The sequence below is a fragment of the Dipodomys ordii genome, unplaced genomic scaffold, assembly GCF_000151885.1.
Source record: "Dipodomys ordii isolate 6190 unplaced genomic scaffold, Dord_2.0 Scaffold67, whole genome shotgun sequence".
In the NCBI taxonomy this organism is placed as follows: domain Eukaryota; kingdom Metazoa; phylum Chordata; class Mammalia; order Rodentia; family Heteromyidae; genus Dipodomys; species Dipodomys ordii.
The window spans coordinates 1,027,631-1,047,875 of record NW_012267283.1 but is presented as its reverse complement, the minus strand read 5'-3'; the positions used below and the strand labels follow the sequence as shown (position 1 = coordinate 1,047,875).

General features: G+C 39.5%; 1 protein-coding gene across 1 annotated transcript; it reads left to right on the top strand.

Annotated features, from left to right (window-relative positions):
- Positions 1-5: 5 nt before the first annotated feature.
- Dnajc25 (DnaJ (Hsp40) homolog, subfamily C, member 25) lies at positions 6-18,756 on the top strand (the record flags this gene model as incomplete). Its single annotated transcript, XM_013023222.1, has 4 exons — positions 6-65; positions 12,234-12,386; positions 14,233-14,703; positions 17,609-18,756. Coding segments are annotated over 4 exons (807 nt in total), but the record flags the coding sequence as incomplete, so codon positions are not given.
- Positions 18,757-20,245: the final 1,489 nt, after the last annotated feature.

The window sequence follows — 20,245 nt, the reverse complement described above, 5'->3', positions numbered from 1 at the left end:
CCGGGCGGGCGCCGCCCAGCGCCGAGGCTTTCCTGCTGGTGGCGACCGCCTACGAGACGCTCAAGGTGAGGCCTGCCGGCCGCGGGGCGAGCGGGGTCGAGGCGCTTCCGGTCCCCCCGCGGCGACCTCTGCACCCCGGGTGCAGCTGTCACCTCGACCTTTTGGAAGCTCGGGTTTTATCCCCACGTGGCCGGCTTCTGAAAGAGCCGAGTCGGCCCCAGGACTAGCTGGGCTGGGAAGTGGAACCGCCTTCGCCTTAGGCCTTGGGGCCCCCGGCCCTCCCTTCCTCCTTTTTGACCGTCACGGTTCACACCTGTAGTTTGAGCCTCGTCTGGGTTCGTGCCCACGGGCTCTTGGAGAAAGCCGGGATAGGCCTTCAAATCCCGAGCGCCACAGTGGTTGCGTCAATTTGATTTAACAGACATGTGACTTCGAAAGATGGTACAAATGGTGACATTTTCATTGGGTTTAAACAACTGGAAAAACACCCGGGAAGAGCAGTGAACAAACCAGTCAGATGGCAGGATGTTTGACTCTTGGCTCTGACACCCCTGAGTGACTTTGGGTAGCAGTTTCTTCACACAGGCACAGTGAAGGCCATGGTAATCTCACAGGGTTATTATGGGGCATTGATGGTAAGTGTGAGAAACCCCCTATATAGGACCAGTAAAACACTGAGAATTTCAAGAAGGACGTACTCTATGTCAGATATTTGTTTAGTTATTTGACAAAGAATGGGGACAGGGAAATTTAGCTTGCTTCTAGTACACTAAAACCACATAAGAACTCACCAAGTGAACTCTTTGGTTATTGCTTTAAAAACCCTATCATGCTATTACAACAACAATTATAGTTGTAGTTTGTTTTGGTCTCCTCCACCTCCTAAGCAAGGTTTTCCATGTTGCTGTATAGTCTGCTTTCAGTAACTACTTTGAGTGAATATAATATGTGCATTATATGTTATATTTGACCGCAAACACTATAACTCCCAATTGTTTATTCAGATTAGTATTACAGAACTGGAAATACTGTTCACAGAATTAGAGATCCCTCCATGCTGTCCAGAGCAGTTCTGGTAATTCAGTCATAAAATGGATGTGCTTAAATTCTCAATTTTGTTAGTGAGATTTAATTTTTTTATTGGCAGTTCACTGTGCTATAGGTAGAAAGCTGGGAAAGTGTTGAAGCTGGAGCTTAGCTGCCCACTATTTAAGATAGAGTGTGAGAACAGACTAAGAAAAAAGGAGAAGCTTCTCACTATCCTGGGCAGCCCAACACAGGAAACCCCAACCAGTGGGTCTGCCTTCCCCTCCCCTCCCCTCTCCTCCCCTCCCCTCTCCTTCCCTTCCCCTTCACTCTCCTTCCCTTCTCTTTCTCCTTCCTTTCCCTTTCTCCTTCTTGTCCCTTCCCTTTCCCTCCCCTCCCCTTCCCTTTCTCCTTCCCTTCCCTTTCTCCTTCCCTTCCCCTCCCCTCCCCTTCCCTTCCCTCTCCTTTCCCTCCCTCTCCTTTCCCTCCCTCTCCTTTCCCTCCCTCCCTCCCTCCCTCCTTCCCTTCCTTCCTTCCTTCCTTCCTTCCTTCCTTCCTTCCTTCCTTCCTTCCTTTTTTTTTGGCCAAAGAGCTTGTGGTGCACACAGCCCACCTGTTACTGTGCCAAAGTCCTGCTGGTATATAGGGGAACTAGCTAGGCTTTGCCTAGATGGAGAACTTCCAGAAGAGAGACCAGTAGAATTGCCTTCTGCTGGGTTTGGTGGGGCTGGAGGTGGATAGTTTTTGGTGAATGGGAAACATATTGGTAAGCTCTTTCAAACTGAGAGAGTCCCTAGAACTCTAAATATTTTTGCCATTTTCTTGAAGAGATGATTTTGGAGGACTAAGCTGATGGTTCTGTATTGGCTCCCTCTAAAGGTTTTAACCTTAAAAATTCAGAACTAGCTAAAAGTAATCTTTCCACTCAAGAACAAGGATTTGTGGGGGGGCAGGATGGGGAGCAGATGCTGGTACTGGGGTTGGAATTGAGAGCCTTCTGCTCTCATAGCTGGTGCCTTACCATTAAGCCATGCCTCCAGTCCAGCTTTTTAATTGTTAATATTTATTTATTTATTGCTAGTTAATTGGAGATAGAGCCTTGTGGACTTTGCCCAGGCTGATTCTGAATGATCTCAGCCTGCTCTAGCTCAGATCATGGGCATGAGCCATCAGCATCCAGCTAAAAGCAAGGAACTTAAATTTAGCCAGCTAAAAACTAGTATGTCCAGTAAAAGTAATACTTTTACTTGACTTTAACAGGACGTTTGTGGTGGCTACAGATACCTACCTCTAAACTGGGAACTAGAAACAGAGTCATACTGATGGAATATTCTATAGCAATGCACTACAAAAGAGGATGGAAGTTTTCTGTGAGAGAGAGGGTGTCTGGAGATAGTCTGGTCCTTTGAGAATCAGAACCAACAGAACTCTAAAAACTCTTCTATTAAGAATTTACAGAGATGAACACAGCTTCAGCTTTCAAATGGAGCACCTCCAATATCTGTTTTCCTCATTACACTTGCCTTTACCTAGAATAAAGACATGGACCTTACTGTGTGGGGGATAAAAAAAAGTTACTGAAGACAAACAAGCAGCCTGATTTAAATTTTGTCATAAGGGAGAATGTCACATCTGTGAAGACTGAATGAATGGAGCCATCCCATTTGGTAGGCCTTCTGTCTTGCAAAGTATCCCACTGGGGCAAAGGAGATGTCAGCACTGCTTTGCTTGTATTGTACCCTTGGGCTGGAAAAAGGCTATGAGGGGTAATAAATCCAGGTGGACTTTGCTAAGAGCTAGCTAGGTAAAATAACGAAAATGCTTTCCAGTGGCTCCACAATACAATTGGCAGGCAGAAGCCTAGCTCTGGATATTGATAAATCACAACCAAAATGGGGATCATGTGCGAGACAAAACATACTGAGATTGATTTGGTCAAATAAAGATTCCTTTGAGAGAGGATTTGGGGGTTGTTTGATGGATACAATGAGTACACTAACAAAAATTAAGTGTAGTTGACAAGACAAAAAGACACACTGTTTTAGCTGCAAAAGATTTTGCCCGTGTCTGGGAAAAGCAGGAAAAGTAGGATGAGTAACGATGGAAGTCAGGTGCTCTCAACAAGTCATGCCTAGCTCACAGTCCCAAGTAGTTTGCAGTTCTAGCTCTCAGCAATACTTAAAGTTCATTATGATTTACACTGCTGTGTAAGTTAAGACCATGCATAGCATTTCACTTATTTGACTACTGGAAACTGAGGGAAATCATGGACTTTGGCGGTAAATAGACTCTTATTATGTCAACATTGCGTTTCCTGAGGTGGAACACTCTAGTCCCATTCTTAATGTGGCTATAGCACTTATCACTGCACTGTAAATGTTGAGAAGCCCCTCCCCAGTAAGCCATGTTTCTCGTTTTGAGGTGAATATCCATAGCGCCTAACACAGTGTCTGGCACATCACATAGTAAATATCATTTAATTAAACACATCTGAAAACAGACTCAGGTAGAATGGAATTTCTATCAGTAAGTATCTGGGATTTTGACATGTGCAGCTTACTTGTACTTTTAAAGAGTGGCATAGATATATAAATTGCATAGTTATGAATAAAAAATTCCTATAGAAGGGAAAATTACACTTCGGCTTTTAATGTTCTTGGGAGTTTTGTGTTTTTAGGTGAGAACAGTTGCCATTTTTTTAAGTGTAGATAATAAAAGAAATGTCAGGGAAACAAACAGATATAGAAATAGAACAGATGTACTTTGGAAAACTGACTTGTAGAAAATAGGAAAGTAGTAGTGACAGCATTTTGTAAGATCACAAGATGAGCATCAGAGGAATGTAAATACGATGAAGAGATGCAGAAGGAGAACCTACTCCAGCCTTGCTTTTAAGGGAAGCATCACAAAAACAGTCTGAGGTGGTAGGACTTAACATAAAGGGGATACTGAACTCCTTGCCTTGTTGCTGTTATTGTGAGTTCCCCTAACCGGCCCTGACATAGGTGCTGCAGAGCAAACCATGGCAATGGAAGAGGCTCAGTTCCTGACTAAGCTTTTAATATAACAAGGGAGACAAATACTTATTGTTTGCTTGTTATTTACTTAGATTATAACAATATGTGTGGATTATACTGCAACACAGAGAGGAAGCAATTATTTCTCCTTGGGGGATTAGAGAAAATTTGAGCTGGATCTGGAAAATTTCACAATGAAAGGCCATTTCTGTTGAGAGTTTTTTGGAAGGGAGAGGCAGTGATACTGGGGTTTGAATTTAGGGGCTTGGGCTTGCTAGGCAGGTGCTTTATCACTCGAGCCACAACTCCTCCAGGAAAGGGACATTTCTGAGGGAAGAAAAACCTGGTCAACAGAAACAAGAGTGTTTAAGTTTGTTTCAGAAAAGAGATATAATTTGGGAAGCATGGTGATGAATGAGTATTTTGTTTACCTTCTCTACTAAAGATTCTTTTATATATATATTGAATATATATATAGTATATATATATTGAATATATATATATACTATATATATACTATATATATACTATATATATATAGTATATATATATTCAATACGTATATATATATATTTTTTTGGGGGGGTGGGTCCAGTAGTGGGGCCTGAACTCTGGGCCTGGGCGCTGTCCCTCAGCTCTTCAGCTCAAGGCTAGCACTCTACCACTTGAGCCACAGCGCCACTTCCGGCTTTTTTTTCTGCTTATGTGGTGCTGAGGAATCTAACCCAGGGCCTTATGCATGCAAGGTAAGCCCTCTACCACTGAGCTACCTTCCCAGCCCTCTTTTATATTTCTTTCAAGGATTTTTTATTTTAGAAAAAAAAATAACTACACGTATTAGTGTTTCTGTTCTTTAGTCATCCAAATTTTAATCAGGCTTTCATAATAATTGGGCAGAGTTGGCTCTCTCTTTTCATAGGTTCTCCATCCATAGGTGTAACGACTACAGATGGAAAATACTTGAAAAAAATACTGTGTCTGTACTGAACATGTACTTTTTTCCTTGTGTTTATTCTCTAGACAACTTAATATATCAACTATTTACATTTTCTCAGTATTAAGTAATCAGCCAGCTTATATTGAAATACTGTTTTTGTGTGTATGCTGGTACTAGAGCTTGAACTCAGGGCCTAGGTGCTGTCCCTTAGCTTTTACACCCAAGGCTAACACTCTACCACTTGACCCACTACTTTACTTCCAGCTTTTTGGTGGTTAATTGGAGATAAGAGTACCAGATTTATCTGATCAGGCTGGCTTCAAACCATGATCCTCAGATCTCAGCCTCCTTGAGTAGCTAGGATTATGGGCATAAGGAACTAGTGCCCTGCCTGAAATACAGCTTTTATGTAAGGAGCTTATGCATTTTAGATTTTGGTATCAGCATTGTCCTGGAACTAATCCCCACGAATACTGGACAATTGCATTCATGGAAATATATTATGTAAATTTCTATTACACTTACGATGCTGATGCTGATAAATGGCCAAATTAAGTAAACTGATAGATTATAATCTACAAATAAAGTCTTCATTTCAAACGCCTACTTTGGATATGACTGCCTGGAATGCTTGTAAAGAAGGGGTTAGACTCTTTCCTGGGTTTTGTAGGAAGGAATGGCATGTTTGATAATGATTTTTTTCCCCAAGGGTCCAGAAGGTGTGGTAGCACTTGGATTTTTCTGTTGTGAAACCTTAATTTCAGCCATTATTCTCTACTATGTTTAAGTGTGGTGACATATAATGTCACCAGCAACCAATGACTTGAACAGTTGACAGATACTGCCACCTCACCCTCCTCCACTCCATAATGGGCCTCACACATACTAGGCAAGTGCTCTTTCACTCAACTACATCTCCAGCAGCTAATATTTTAATTCAGCTCATGCAGATTTGTCATGGGTAAATGGAGCATTCTGAGGCATAACAAGAGTTCAAAGACCTTTTTATTTGTGAAATGCTAGTACTGGGGCTTGAACTTAGGGCCTGGGTGTTATCCCTGTGCTTTTTCACTCAAGGCTGGAGGTCTAACACTTGAGCCTCAGCTCTTTTCCATCTTTTTGGTAGTTAATTGGACTTTTCTTTTTTGAACATTTTTTTTTTTTTTGGCCGGTCATGGGGCTTGAACTCTGGGCCTGAGCGCTGTCCCTCAGCTCTTCAGCTCAAGGAGAGCGCTCTACCACTTGAGCTACAGCGCCACTTCCTAATTGGACTTTTCTATCCAGGCCAGTTTTGATCCTTGATCCTCAGATCCCAGCCTCCTAAGTAAGTTGGACTAAAGCATGTGCCACTGGTGCCTGGCTGCAAAGACCTTTACTTGCCATGTTTTCCCTGATCTGCCACTTTTAGGTTGGAAGTCTGTGGGATTCATGAGAGGGAGACTATTTCAGCAGACTGGAACACAGTTTTAGATTAGATGATCAGTTACTTACTTAGCTCTGTTTTGGAATTCAAACTTTATGTTTTGAATAGTTAAGACTGGTTTTAAAGTAGAAAAATGGTAATCTGGCTTGTTCCAGAATCTCAGAGCAATATAAAGTTAGTTAGGGAGGGCAAAAATGGTATATTCCCTGGTATGGTCTTGACTCTTTTGTAACTTCAGTATCTCTTGGTTTCATTTTCTAATCTTCTCACTTCATTTTGCTTTTTTAAAAGCTATACTTAGGATTTCTTCTTCACTGTTCACTATATAATTTCCCCATCTCCATTTCATTCCACTATCATAAGATTAATATGTGTACTAGCCTAGGTACTGAAACAGTTCTTACGAAAAGATGAACAGTAGCACTCTAGTCTCAGGATTTGTCAATTGCTTCTTATTTCTTCCCCTCCTGGAACATTTGGTAAGGTCTTCAAGGCCTTCTGCTTTAATTTCCTTAATGTATTTTTCTATTTTTCTATTCTTGTAGCCATTTCTTTTCCTTTTCCCTTTCTCCTTTTCCTCCTTTCTCCTTTCCTCCTTTCTCCTTTCTTTTCTCCCTCCCCCCTTTCGCTTTCCCTTCCCCTTTCCCATTCTTTTTTCTTCCTTTTCCCTTTCCCTGTCCCTTCCCTTTCCCCTTCCTTTTTTTGCTTTGTTTCCCTCCTTTTTTTCTTCTCTTCTTCCTTTCCTTTGCTTTCGTTTGTTTTTTTCTGTGTCATTATTTGCTGATTAGAAAATGCTAATGGTTTTTGAAAAATTAGGTGATCAAGTAGATAGTGATGCAATTAACAGAAACACTGAGGAGCCAACTTAGTTTTTGAGCATGTCGAACTGGAGATGTTTATGCTACATTTAGAAACTGTTCAGGATGTAGTTGAAAGGAGGAGGAGGCAGGAAGAATAGCTGTGCCACTAGTATTTAGGTTATAATCCAAACCATGAAAGTTGTTGAGACTTTGTAGAAGGAAAAAGTAGTTGCACTAGTGACTGGTGGGCAGAGAATAAGAAAGGAAGTAGAACAGTTAGCAGTTCATTTTCTTCCTCTCTGGTAGATGTAATGGCCTAGAAAAAGTAAGAAAAGCATTTTGTGTGTGTGTGTGTACGTGCTTAAAATATGATTAAATTTTCATTTATTATTTGATTCCTGGACTTAACTATCCAAAAATGGTTTCTGCATTCTGTGTAATAGAAAAATTTTATGTAAAACTTGCTGTAAAATCATACTATTGCCACTTACACTTTTGAGCTGAGACAATGCACTGCTCCTTCATGGGCAAGAATGTAGTGCTCCTTCCTCTGGGGAGGGGTCATTTTCCAAAGAGAAGGAAGGGTTCAGTGCTGTCTTTGCTTGTGGGTTTCCTCTTGTTCACTTTTGATCTAGATTTTGGTGGTTTGTTCCAGTCCTCCTGCATATGCCCAAGAGGATTGGGAGTGGATGGACACCAGCAGAAGCACCATTTATTCCTGTAGAGATTAGAGTCAAGGAATTAATTGCCCTGCTTGTCAAGGCTCAGGACAGAGAGGAGGAAGAAACAAGTATAAAGGTTTTGATTTTGGCAAGAAGTTGGAACTCCTCACCCTGGGACCTTAAGATCCACACTATTGCTGAAAGAGAAAGTACTACCTTATTGAAAGGTAAGATATTAAGCTGTTTTAAGGTTTAAGATATTTTAGCCACATTAGTGTATTTTTATAAGCTATGAATTCAAGCAGTCATTTTTGTGAAGCTGAAGTTTTTGTGACATAATCACAACCCCGTCCAGCCTTGTCGGTGAGCTGGACACCAGTGTGACTGGAGAGATAGTTAGGCAAAATCTTTACAAATTCTACTTATTTTTGAAATGACATTTACTTGATGCCAAGCACTGTGTTCAGGCCCTGGATGTACAGAGATTAATGAATCACCTTATCTACTTTCTAGAAATTTATACTAAAGTAAAAGCAAAAAGAAAACCAAAAAATTCTATGGTTACAATGTGATAAGTGCTATAGTAAATAGCTACTAAGTGTAATAAAAGTGTTCCAAAAGCAGGGGGTAGGGTTAAGTAGTAAAGCACTTGCCTAGCATGTACAAGGCTAAGGGTTCTATTCCTAGGGCCACAAAAGTCTATCTGAGGCAGAAACATTTATATTCTTTAGTAGCTCTTGAAGTTAGAAGAAAGGTTGGCTTTAAGTTAGAAAGAATCACAAGCCGGGCACCGGTGGCACACGCCTGTAATCCTAGCTACTCAGGAGGCTGAGATCTGAGGATCATAGTTCAAAGCCAGCCCTGCCAGGAAAGTCTGTGAGACTCTTATCTCCAATAAACCACTAGAAAACCAGAAGTGGCACTGTGGCTCAAGCGGCAGAGTGCTCGTCTTGAGCTTAATTGCTGAGGGACAGTGCCCAGGCCCAGAGTTCAAGCCCCACAACCAACAAAAAAATAAGAAAAAGAAAACACACCAAATGACAGAAATGGTCTTTGGATGTTGAGTGCAGTAAAAATGGGGTGAGTGATAAGTGTAGATCTAGCAATCTAGAAAGGTATTTTTGGTTCAGCTGTACAGGCCTTTGTGCATGTCAAGAGAAAATTTAACTTTAGCCACAAGGAAGCCTTGGAGATTAAAACACACACACACGCACGCACGCACACACCACCACCACCACCACCACACCCACCACCTACACCACCACCACCTACACCACCTACACCTACACCTACACATAGATACTTCTTGGGCTACCTTAATTCTGAGTAAGAGGAAAAAAAATACATGGTGTTATAAATAAAAATGTACCTTAAGCTCTCTGGTTGTGTCTAAAATGAAAGATGGTCCTTCTTAATCTCTTTTTTTTTTGGGGGGGGAAGAGGCCTAATATTCTTGTGTTCTAAACCTTATAGGATACTAAAAATAGGATTTTAACCTAAAGCTGTTGAACACTCCTTTTACTACATTATGCCAATGTTGAATACATATTGAATTGCATGATTGCTTTAGCCTAAGATCAGTTTCTTCATTCTGGAGAGAAAACAGTGAAAATTCAGTAAATTGAATATATGCTATAATAACAAGGAGGTAACCAACTTTCTAGTCTCTAATGAACAAATCAGGATCACAAGTTTATGGTGATCCCTGGAAACGAAATCATCCTGGGAGAAGTTAGATGCCTTGTGTCCTTCAGTGTTAAGGTGAGCTTGAGGACTTTCTAAGGGGCTCTGGTAGAAGCCTCAGGCTCTGCTAACAGTGGAGAAGACAGCCAGTTGCTGCTGTTCAGAGCATTAGCTGACTACCCACTTAGAGGACTTCATGCTTGGCGAAGTCACAAATCTGGCAACAGTGAGAAGATGGTGACACTGGAGGAAGATCTGGGTGAAATACTTTAGGGACAGTAACATGCACATCCTACGGCTAGCCATGGAACAGGTGGCCCCCAACTTACAGGTTTCCATGACACCTAAAGGTCTTGATGTATACTTCACTCGGAGGAGCACAGTCAACCATGCTAGATATAGGTCTCCGAAAGAAGTGATGTTGGGTACTTGTAGTTATCTGGTTTCGGTATGGCGTTTGGTTTCAGAATTATATGTGGTTCTCCTGCAACCCCATCTTCTCGGGTTGAAATCCAGAGGATATTGGTTCATAGCCAGTCCTGTTTCTAAAAGATAATCAGCAAAAAGCAAGGCTAGAAGTGTGGCTCAAGTAGTAGAGTGCCAACCAAGGAAGCAAGCTGAAGTGTGAGGCCATGAGTTCATATCTCAGCACAAGGGCAAAAAAATTACATATAATCTTGTTAGAACAAGAAGAATCATGTTTGAAGAAATATATTTCAAAGGCATATGCCAAGAATGAAAGGATCAAAAATTTAAAAGCAGGACATTTCTATAAAATTAAGCCCCCAAAAGGAAAAAGAGTGTGGGGAATGGAAAGATTTTGAAAGAATGTCTAAATACTAAAAATGAGACACTTAAAGAGGTGGGCTTTATTCCTCAGGACCCTGTGAGACCGCAGTAGACTTCCCCTTTTAGCTGAAATGTGAGGACAGCTTCAGGAAGAACAGTGGTTGATAGTTGGAGTATATGGCAATGGCCACAGTTTCTGAAAAAAGAGAACCTACAAGGAGTGGATTCGACACTGTTCAACCTGGGCTTCTTCCTCCTTGCTTAACAGACAGTCCTTACACTGGTCTTCTGTAAAATAATCCATCTATCTATCTATCTATCTATATATATATGTAAATAACCAGTTTACCTAATTTCATATGCTGTGAGAGGTAAAAATGTCTCAATCTAGTGAATCTAGGATAACTTTACTGACACCTCAAGTTCAGAATTCTTACTAGAATATACATGGTGGTTTTAATTAAGACAGGGAAGATTTCTATCATTGGTAAATTTCTTATTTTGAACTTACTCATGATGGGGTACATAGGAGGCCCTCACACCCTAGAGCATCTGTCTAGACTAGCAAGCCACTAGGTTAGAGTTTGAAGTGTCTTTAGCTCAACTTTATGAAGACTAAATAGTTGGACCTAGAAAGAAGTGCTCTAAGTTAAAGAAGATGTTGTTTTCTGTAATGGTTTCTATTGCACTTGTATATAGAGGGGAAAAACTTGTTTTGGTCTTTTAACAATTTTGTGAAATTAAGCAAGTTAAAAAAAAGGTTCATAACATATTATAGTAGATTCTCAATTTAGGTCACATTTTTATTTATTCCTGTTAGAAATTGATTAGAAGTAGGAAAATCTTAAGAACTATTTTATTTGTGAACATTCCAAGCAGCATTTCAGAATGCTTTCTTTCTACAAAGTTGATATGAGTAAGAAGAGTTATCTTATTTATGAACTGGGTTATGGCACTGTATTATAATGGTTAAGTACTATATATTTGTGACATGTTTTTGTACAATGTATGCCATTCGGTATGCAAAACAACCATGTAAACATATTAGGGCAGGTAGTAATTACCACTTTATTGTACTTGTACAGGGACTTGAACTCAGGGCTTCATACTTATTTGGCTCACAATTGGCACTCTATTGCTTGAGCCACACCTCCAGTCTGGCACTTTTGTTGGATAATTGGAGTCTTGAAGACTTCTGGCCTACCTGTCTTTGAACTGTGACTCATCAGGTCTTAGCCCATCTTCCCTCCCGCCCATCTCTCCCCTCCTCCCCCTCTAGGAGCTAGTATTGCAGGCATGAGCCACTGGCACCCTGCTAGTTCTACCTGTTTTTGCAAAGGAAGAATGAAGCTCAGAGATGCTTACTGTTTTGCACAAGATCACCAAGCTAGACTTTGATTATTATACTATACTAATTTCTCAGAGTTTCTTTTAAGATGAGACTGATTTAGCTACTTTTTGCTGTCTAATCATTGCTTTCAACAAAGCTTTCTGCACAAGGCTGGAACCTGACTTAGGGGATATATACATATGATATATATATATATATATATATATACACATACATACACACACATACATGAAATAAACAGTTGTCAGGAAGGTTATCAACATGCTCTTAAACAGAAGGAACATGGCACTATTCTAGAACTGGAGTACTAGCAAAAATAATGCATGACTAATGTTTAAAGTATTTCTAGGAAGTCTACTACTCAAGAATTAAAGTCCTAGAAACAGCTTATATCTGCCTTTGAAGAAGAGAATTGGGAAATTTTTTGATTGTGACAATTATAATTATTTTAGTCAGAAAAATTTTTATAATTAGAAGATTTTAGATTTGACGACAAACTATATACTGAGACCATTTAATGATATGCTGTGATTTTTTTTTTTCAGGATGAGGAAACTCGAAAAGATTACGACTACATGCTGGATCATCCAGAAGAATACTACAGCCATTACTACCACTACTATAGCAGGCGCTTAGCCCCTAAAGTGGATGTTAGAGTAGTGATTTTGGTCAGTGTGTGTGCTGTTTCAATGTTTCAGGTGTGTATTTCCATGTATAAACATGTACACATTGCCTATGTTACACATTGAAGCTACACAAGTATGTTTTTGTAACATTCTACTTTCATTTGAGATTAATTTTTTTCTTAGTAGTAGAAAAATATCCACTTATCCTAGCAACTGGCTGGCAGTCTTGGAATCCTTGTCGGTGAGAAAAACTGATGACCATCATTACATAGCTATTTCTGTCCTTTCTCAGGATCCTTCTATGGTGTCTGTCTTGTGACAGTCAGGTGACATCATTTACTTTAAAAAAATTTTTCAGTTTATGTCTTACAAACTTGAGAAAAGGAGGAACTCCTTAATATGGCCTGGCTCTTATCCACTAATGCAAGTGGTAATTACCACCCTTGTAATGATTACTGCAAGCCTTGAGAGATGCTGCTTAGGGTGAAAACCACTGAGATAGATGGAATTTTTATGTGTTTTTTTTTTTTTTGTTGTTGTTGTGGGGCTTGAACTCTGGGCTTGGGCTCTGTCCCTGTGCTCTCCAGCTCAACGCGAGCACTCTACGGCTTGAGCCACAGTGCCACTTCCAGTTTTCTAGTGGTTTATTGGAGATAAGAGTCTCACGGACTTTCCTGTCCAGGCTGGTTTTGAACTGTGATCCTCAGATCTCAGCCTCCTGAGTAGCTAGGATTATAGGTGTGAGCACAGAAACTTCAGCCTGCATGAGTTTTCCCTTGAGTTATGTGCTTAAACTAACTGCACCTCACATGTTGCTCCTTTAGAGGGAAAGAACAAGTGACTAGAACAAGCTGTTTGCAACAATTACTTAAGATTAATTCCCAGAATTGATGCTTAATTTCTGTAGCAAGAGAATTCCCCTTGGAGAGTAGGGTGGTGTATTTTAAATGGATCAGCTTTGTGGAAATGCTGTCCTTTGAAGGGGAGAACAGAGATATTTAGACATTGTTGTTTTAGACAGTGAAATATCCTAGTATCTTCTGTTTCTCTCTTTCTAATACATTTGCTATGATTTTTCAGTGTACCGATAGTATAACTGCTGGTGTCATCCAGTGAAATAGGAACTGAAATGTATGAGGTAAAAAAGTGTGAGGAGCTAGACATTTTCTGACAATAAAAACCTTTACGTGGTTGAATATAAAGTTAATGCTTTCTTGTTTAAATAAACATACTTCAAGTCCCAAATAGTAGATTATTGTAGTATATGACTAGGTAAAGAATAAAAATGAATCATTGCCAGGTGCTGGTGGCTCAGCTCAAAGCCAGCCAGGACTGGAAAGTCTGTAAGACTCTTACCTCCAGTCAGCCACCAGAAAAGCCAAAAGTAGAGCTGTGACTCAAGTGATAGGTTGGTAGTCTTGAGCATAAAAAAGTTTAAGGACAGTGCTCAGGCCCTGAGTTCAAGCCCTAGGATTGGCACAGAAAGAAAAAAAAGTAATAAAGTTGCCCAAGTTTATATCCTGTGAATTTTTACAATAATTTCTCACCAAATAGTTTTGCCATTGAATTCTTCCTCTTATAAGTAGGTTGTAGTTCAAGGGAGAATGGAGACAGATCTTTTACTACTTAAGTAAAATCTTTGAGATTTGTTACTATTATTGCTATTTTCTTTTTTGTTGTTATTTTGAGATTTGATCTTGCAGTTTAGCCGGGGCTGACCTTCAGTTCTCCATCCTCTTGTGTCCGATTCCTGAGGGCTTAGACCATAGGTGTGCCCTACCAGGCCTGGCTGGGTTCCTTTTTCAAAAATCAGTGTGGGTTTCCTGGGTGCTTGTATTTATAGAGTCTCTATTACTCTTTCAGCTTAGGTGAATTTTGGTACTAAATCGGGTCCATTTTTCTTTGTTTAATATTCTAGTACTTCAGCTGGTGGAATAGCTACAATAAAGCAATCAGCTACTTAGCCACAGTGCCCAAATACCGAATCCAGGCAACAGAGATCGCCAAGCAGCAGGGACTGCTCAAAAAAGCCAAAGAAAAAGGCAGAAACAAGAAGTCCAAAGAGGAAGTTCGTGATGAGGAGGAGAACATCATAAAGAACATTATAAAAAGTAAAATAGATATAAAAGGAGGCTACCAGAAACCTCAAATACGAGATCTGCTGCTGTTTCAAATCCTCTTGGCTCCCTTTCACCTGTGCTCATACATAGCTTGGTATTGCCGGTGGATCTATAATTTTAACATCAAAGGCAAAGAATATGGGGAGGAAGAGAGACTATACATCATTCGTAAGTCTATGAAGATGTCACAATCCCAGTTTGATAGCCTAGAAGATCATCAGAAAGAAACTTTTCTTAAACGGGAGCTCTGGATAAAGGAGAATTATGAGGTGAGTTTCGATTCTGCTGGATGTTATTATTTGTCTTTAAAATTCTCTGATTCAACTAATTCTTAGTCTCATTTGTTGCATGGAACAATAGAAACTGGAACAATGTGTTTGCAAGGGTGCTCAAACAACTTCACATTGTGCTAAATGTCTGTCCCAGGTTTGCTTCCAGTGATGAAACCTAGCCACAGAGATTGATTAATTGAAAAGAAGGAGGAAGGAAGAGAATAAGAGATGGGGTACTTTGAAATAACTGTTTCAAAATAATGGAGCACAGAATGTTCTATAAAATATTCTATGCCTAGAAAGTTTTACTTTACTTTTAAATTTAATTGACATTCTGCAATGCCTTTAAACTTGGAGCATTTTATTAAATGCTTCATTTTATAACTGTCAACTGTAGAAACTATTTTGAAGGGATTAAATTACCTACCCACAGCATTAGAGTGACTTGCAGTCTCATCATGATAATGCTGTTCCAGGTTCTGAAACATATCAAATACGAGGAATTATAATATTAGATACAAGAATAGAACATACTAAAAGCTTGAAAAATTTGAAAGATGATGTTTTTTCTCTTTTTTTTTTTCTTTTTGGTGCTGGTATAGGGGCTTGAATTTGGGGCATTATACTTTCACTTTCTCAGCCCGTTCTCTGGTAGCTGGTGCTCTATCATTTGAGCCAAGGTTCTAGTCTGGCATTTTGCTAGTTAATTAGAGATGGAGTTTCACTGCTTTTCTACGGAAGCAAGTTCTCAGTCTCCTGAGTAGCTAGGATTATAGCCATGAGCTACTGGTATATGGCTTAAAAAAAAATTCATAGTTACTTTTTTATATATAATGTCTTAAATAGATTTGGTTGAAAGTGGTCTTTTGGTCCAAGGTATATTTAAATAAATTAACATAAATGGGCTGATTTTTGGCAAATAAATATATTCAGCCTGTTTATAAATAATGTAAATATGGGTAGTAAACTATTTGAAAAGTTTTCTCCTTTAAAACTACATTATAGCCGGGTGCTGGTGGCTCTTGCCTGTAATCCTAGCTAATCAGGAGGCTGAGATCTGAGGATCACAGTTTGAAGCCAGCCTGGCAGCAAAGTCGGTGAGACACTTATCTACAGTTAACCACCAGAAAACCGGAAGTGGTGCTGTGGCTCAAGTGGTAGAGTGTTAGCCTTCAGCTGAAGAGCTCAGGGACAGCGTCTATGCCCAGAGCTCAAGCCCCACAACCAACCAAAAAACCCAAAAAACTACATTATAGATTGCTGTGTGGGGCTAAATTATCATATATGAGATTATCAGTTATATGAATTACTATATTCTGTATGGGCCATTAATTCCTAATATGTACAAGTAATATATCTTTATGACAGATGATATTGCTATGAGATTGGCTTTGAATGCTTGACCATATAGCTTCAATTGATAACCACTAAAAATTATAGAAATACTGATGTTCTTTGTTTTTAACCTGTGTAATTTATATAGCATTCTTTGGAAACTTGGATTAAAAAACTTTTTTTGAGGTGGTTCTGGTGGTGCCACACTTGTAATCCCAGCCACTCAGTAGATGAAGAAAGGAGCATTGAGGGTTTGAGACCAACCCAGGCAAGGTTTGAAAACTCTGAAGAACTGGTAGTTTGACCCAAATGGTAGAGTTTTGCCTCACATATTGGAGGCTCTGGGTTCATTCCCCAGTATTGAAAAAAAGAAAAAGAAAAACCAACAATTATGTATATTTTTATTGTTATTATAAATATGATATACAGAAGGATTACCATTTCATAAGTCAGGTAATGAGTACATTTCTTTTTAGACAATGTCACCCCTTCTTTCACTTCAAACAATTATATTTGAAGATAAAAGCAGATATAGAGCCAGGCATGGGTGGCTTAGGCCTGTAATCCTAGCCATTCAAGAGTTTGAGGCCTGGAACATTGTAGTTTGAAACTAGCCTGGACAGAAATACCATTGAGAAATAGCATCTCCAAAATAACTGGATAGAGGCATAACTCAAGTGATAGAGCATCAGTTAGAAGCAACTTATCTGAGCAAGTATGAGGCTCTTGAGTTCAAACCCAGTTACTGTTTTTTGTGTTTTTTTGTTTTTGCTTTTTAAAAAAATAGATACTGATTCACTTTGGAGGCAAATGTATATCTTTTTTTTTTTTGGGTCCGGTCGTGGGGCCTGAACTCTGGGCCTGGGCGCTGTCCCTTAGCTCTTCAGCTCAGCCATAGTGCCACTTCCGGCTTTTTTCATTTTGCTTATGTGGTGCTAAGGAATCGAACCCAGGGCCTCAGGCATGCAAGGCAAGCGCTCTACCACTGAGCCATCTTCCCAGCCCCAAATGTATATCTTTAAAATCAGTTTGTTTCTAGATTAACGTCCCACAAATTTGAGAGTGAGTTAAATTTATAGTGTACTGTTTTATAAGAATTAAAGTGTTGATTCTTTAATTTTGGACATTAATTGTAGAGTTGTAAAGAGGCATTGTTAGGCTATTTAAACTGAGCTTATGCATGATTTCAATGAGGTAAAGAATGTATTCTTTAGTTAACAGAAATGGGTAACAAAAAAAGTGCTACTTCAAGCCAGGCACAGTGGCACACATCAGTAGCACTCAGGAGACCGAGGCAGAAGGATTAGGATTTGGAAGCTCAGGGCTACCTAGAGAGACTATCTCAAAGAAAAAAAAGTATTCTTGTACAAGTTGTTCTTTTTTTATTCAAGACACTGAATGTTGCAATGGTTATTATTTTTCAATGACTATCTTCTGTACACAAGTCAGTACAGTTGTTGGAAACTTTACCTAATGTTGTATTTGAAAAATATAAAAATGCCGTAAAACTAATGGCAGGTGTCTCTCTTTGCCTTGTAAAGCCATTTACTGTTACTTAAACTTACAGGTGTACAAACAAGAACAAGAGGAAGAATTAAAGAAAAAATTGGCAAATGACCCTCGATGGAAGAGATACAGGAGATGGATGAAGAATGAAGGCCCTGGGAGGCTCACATTTGTGGATGACTGAAGACGACCAGAAGCCAACAGCCAGCACCTGCCCACCTTCATTGTGATGTGCTTTCCATAACAAATATGTCACCTGTTCCTCAGTAGTAACCGAAATCTGCCAAATATTTGATTAAACAGAATAATGTAGAAGTTTCAACCTTCCCTTCAAACTTTAGACCTAAGACATTTATGATGGTTCAATTTTTATAATCTTTGTGAATTTGTTAAAAGATTTGACATGAGAATTTATTAGTTGCCATTAAAATTTTTTATGTTTAGTTAAAATTTTTGACATGAAAATTTATTAGATACCATTTAAATATTTTGTGTATTGTGTTTATTCTTTAATATGAGTGTCCCCTTATTTGTCATACATTTTTCTGCTTTAGTGGCCTCTTTTCACATAACAGCGTTTAATTATATTATTGTGTCTTTCTGGACACATTTCTTTAGCAGAAGTTTTCAACAGTCATGTTGTCTTCATAATGAGTCACTGTAGGATTGAATATGTTTACAACAGCCTCTCTAGGAGAGTCCTCTGCTAGGGCTTGTGCTCTCTTACTGCGCCATCATCTCAGTGTGTGTGCCAGGACCTGAGGCTCTCCGCGAGAGTGTCTACCCTGTGTCCTTGTAGGATGATCTCATTACAGTCTCATTTATAGGACTAAAACTACGTGCAAAATTTCTACAGAAGGGAAACTTATAGAAACAATCATTCATACCATAGGATTGGTCTTTTTTTTTTTAATCCTCTCACAAGAAGAGAAAAAGGATACTGGGGAGTTGTTCTACAAAGTTCTTAAGTGGTGAAAATTCCATTGTACACGAGAGCATTTACATGCATTGAAACTAGGAAGAAAATATGCATGTCTGTGTGCTGTTCTCTCACCCACTGAAATATATAAATGTTTTTTATACTGTGGAAAAGCAAATGAAACATTTTGACTGAATCAAACATGGTATGGCACCCGAATATTAATAATCCTTCATGGTAGTGAATCAGTATTCCTACTGTTTCATGTTAATAAAATGGTTGTAATATGTCATGTTGGTTGGTATGGCATTTGAGATATTAAAATATTGCTTTTATATTACATAATTTTAAAAGATTGGTGAAGCACAGCAGATATGTAGGCTGTTTCTAGAGTAAACAATTTCTTTAAAATGCTGAGTCCTAGCTGGGCACCGGTGTCTAATGCCTTTAATCCTAGCTACTCAGAAGGCTGAGATCTGAAGATCATGGTTCAAAGCCAGCCTGGGCAGGAACGTCTGTGAGACTCTTATCTACAATTAACCACCAGAAAACAGGAAGTGGTGCTGTAGCTCAAGTGGTGGAGCGCTTGCCCTGAGCTGAAGAGCTCAGGCCCAGGGTTCAAGCCCCATGACCAAAACACACACACACACACACACACACTGAGTCCTAGGCTAGACATGACACACACACACACACTGAGTCCTAGGCTAGACATCACACACACACACACACACACACACACACACACACACACACACACACACACACACACACACACACACACACACACACACACACTGAGTCCTAGGCTACTAAGATCCAAGACTGGCCTTGGACAAAAAGAGCTAAACCCAATATGAAACAAATTAGAGCAAATAAGGCTAGAGGCATGGCTCAGCAGTAGAGCACTTGCCTAGCAAGTATGAGGCCCTGAGTTCAAACCCCAGTAACTGTCAAAGAATAAAAATTAAAAGGCTCAGTTCAAGTATGTGATCTCTGCAGAGTTCAATCCTTTCTAATTTAACCAGACCTGAGACCAGTTATTTAACCTGTGAATGACAGTTTCCATTGCCTCAGTTGTAAAACAGTGATATGATTTCACTGAATTATTGTTAGAGTTCTTTTTTTACAGTTCTAAAATCCTGAAGTATTATAATTATTTTCATTTTTGTAAACTTAAGTGAAATGTATTATGCATCCATTCTTTGTTGTTGTTGGTTGTGGGGCTTGAACTTGGGGCCTGGGTGTTGTCCCTGAGCCTTTTTGTTGAAGGCTAGTGCTTTACCACTGAGCCACAGCGCCACTTCTGGTTTTCTTGTGGTCAATTGGAGATACGAGTCTCATGGACTTTCCTGCTGGATTTGAACCATGATCTTCAGATCTCAGCCTCCTGAGTAGCTAGGCTTACAGGCTGCATCCAGTTGCATTCATTACTTTTTTTAGAATGGTTTTTTTAGGCTAAAATTTCTATTTCTAACAAATGCCCAATTTAAAAAACACTTATTTTTGGACTAACTTGTCACAAGTGTTTGTCAAGTATTTAGTATTTTTATTGGCACTATACAGTCCCCCAAACAAAAGCCCAAGCCTCCAATTTTAGAAACATCTGGAGAAGAATCCTGGGTAGAGAACCCCAGGACTCTACCAGGTGCTGGGGCTCCTCTAGGAAATGTTTCTTGTGCTGCCTTGTCATCACATCAGTTTGGAAAGATCGGTACTCATGGGTGGATAGTGTTACTGCCTCTACTCACCACCTGTTCTGTAACTGAGGTCCCAAAG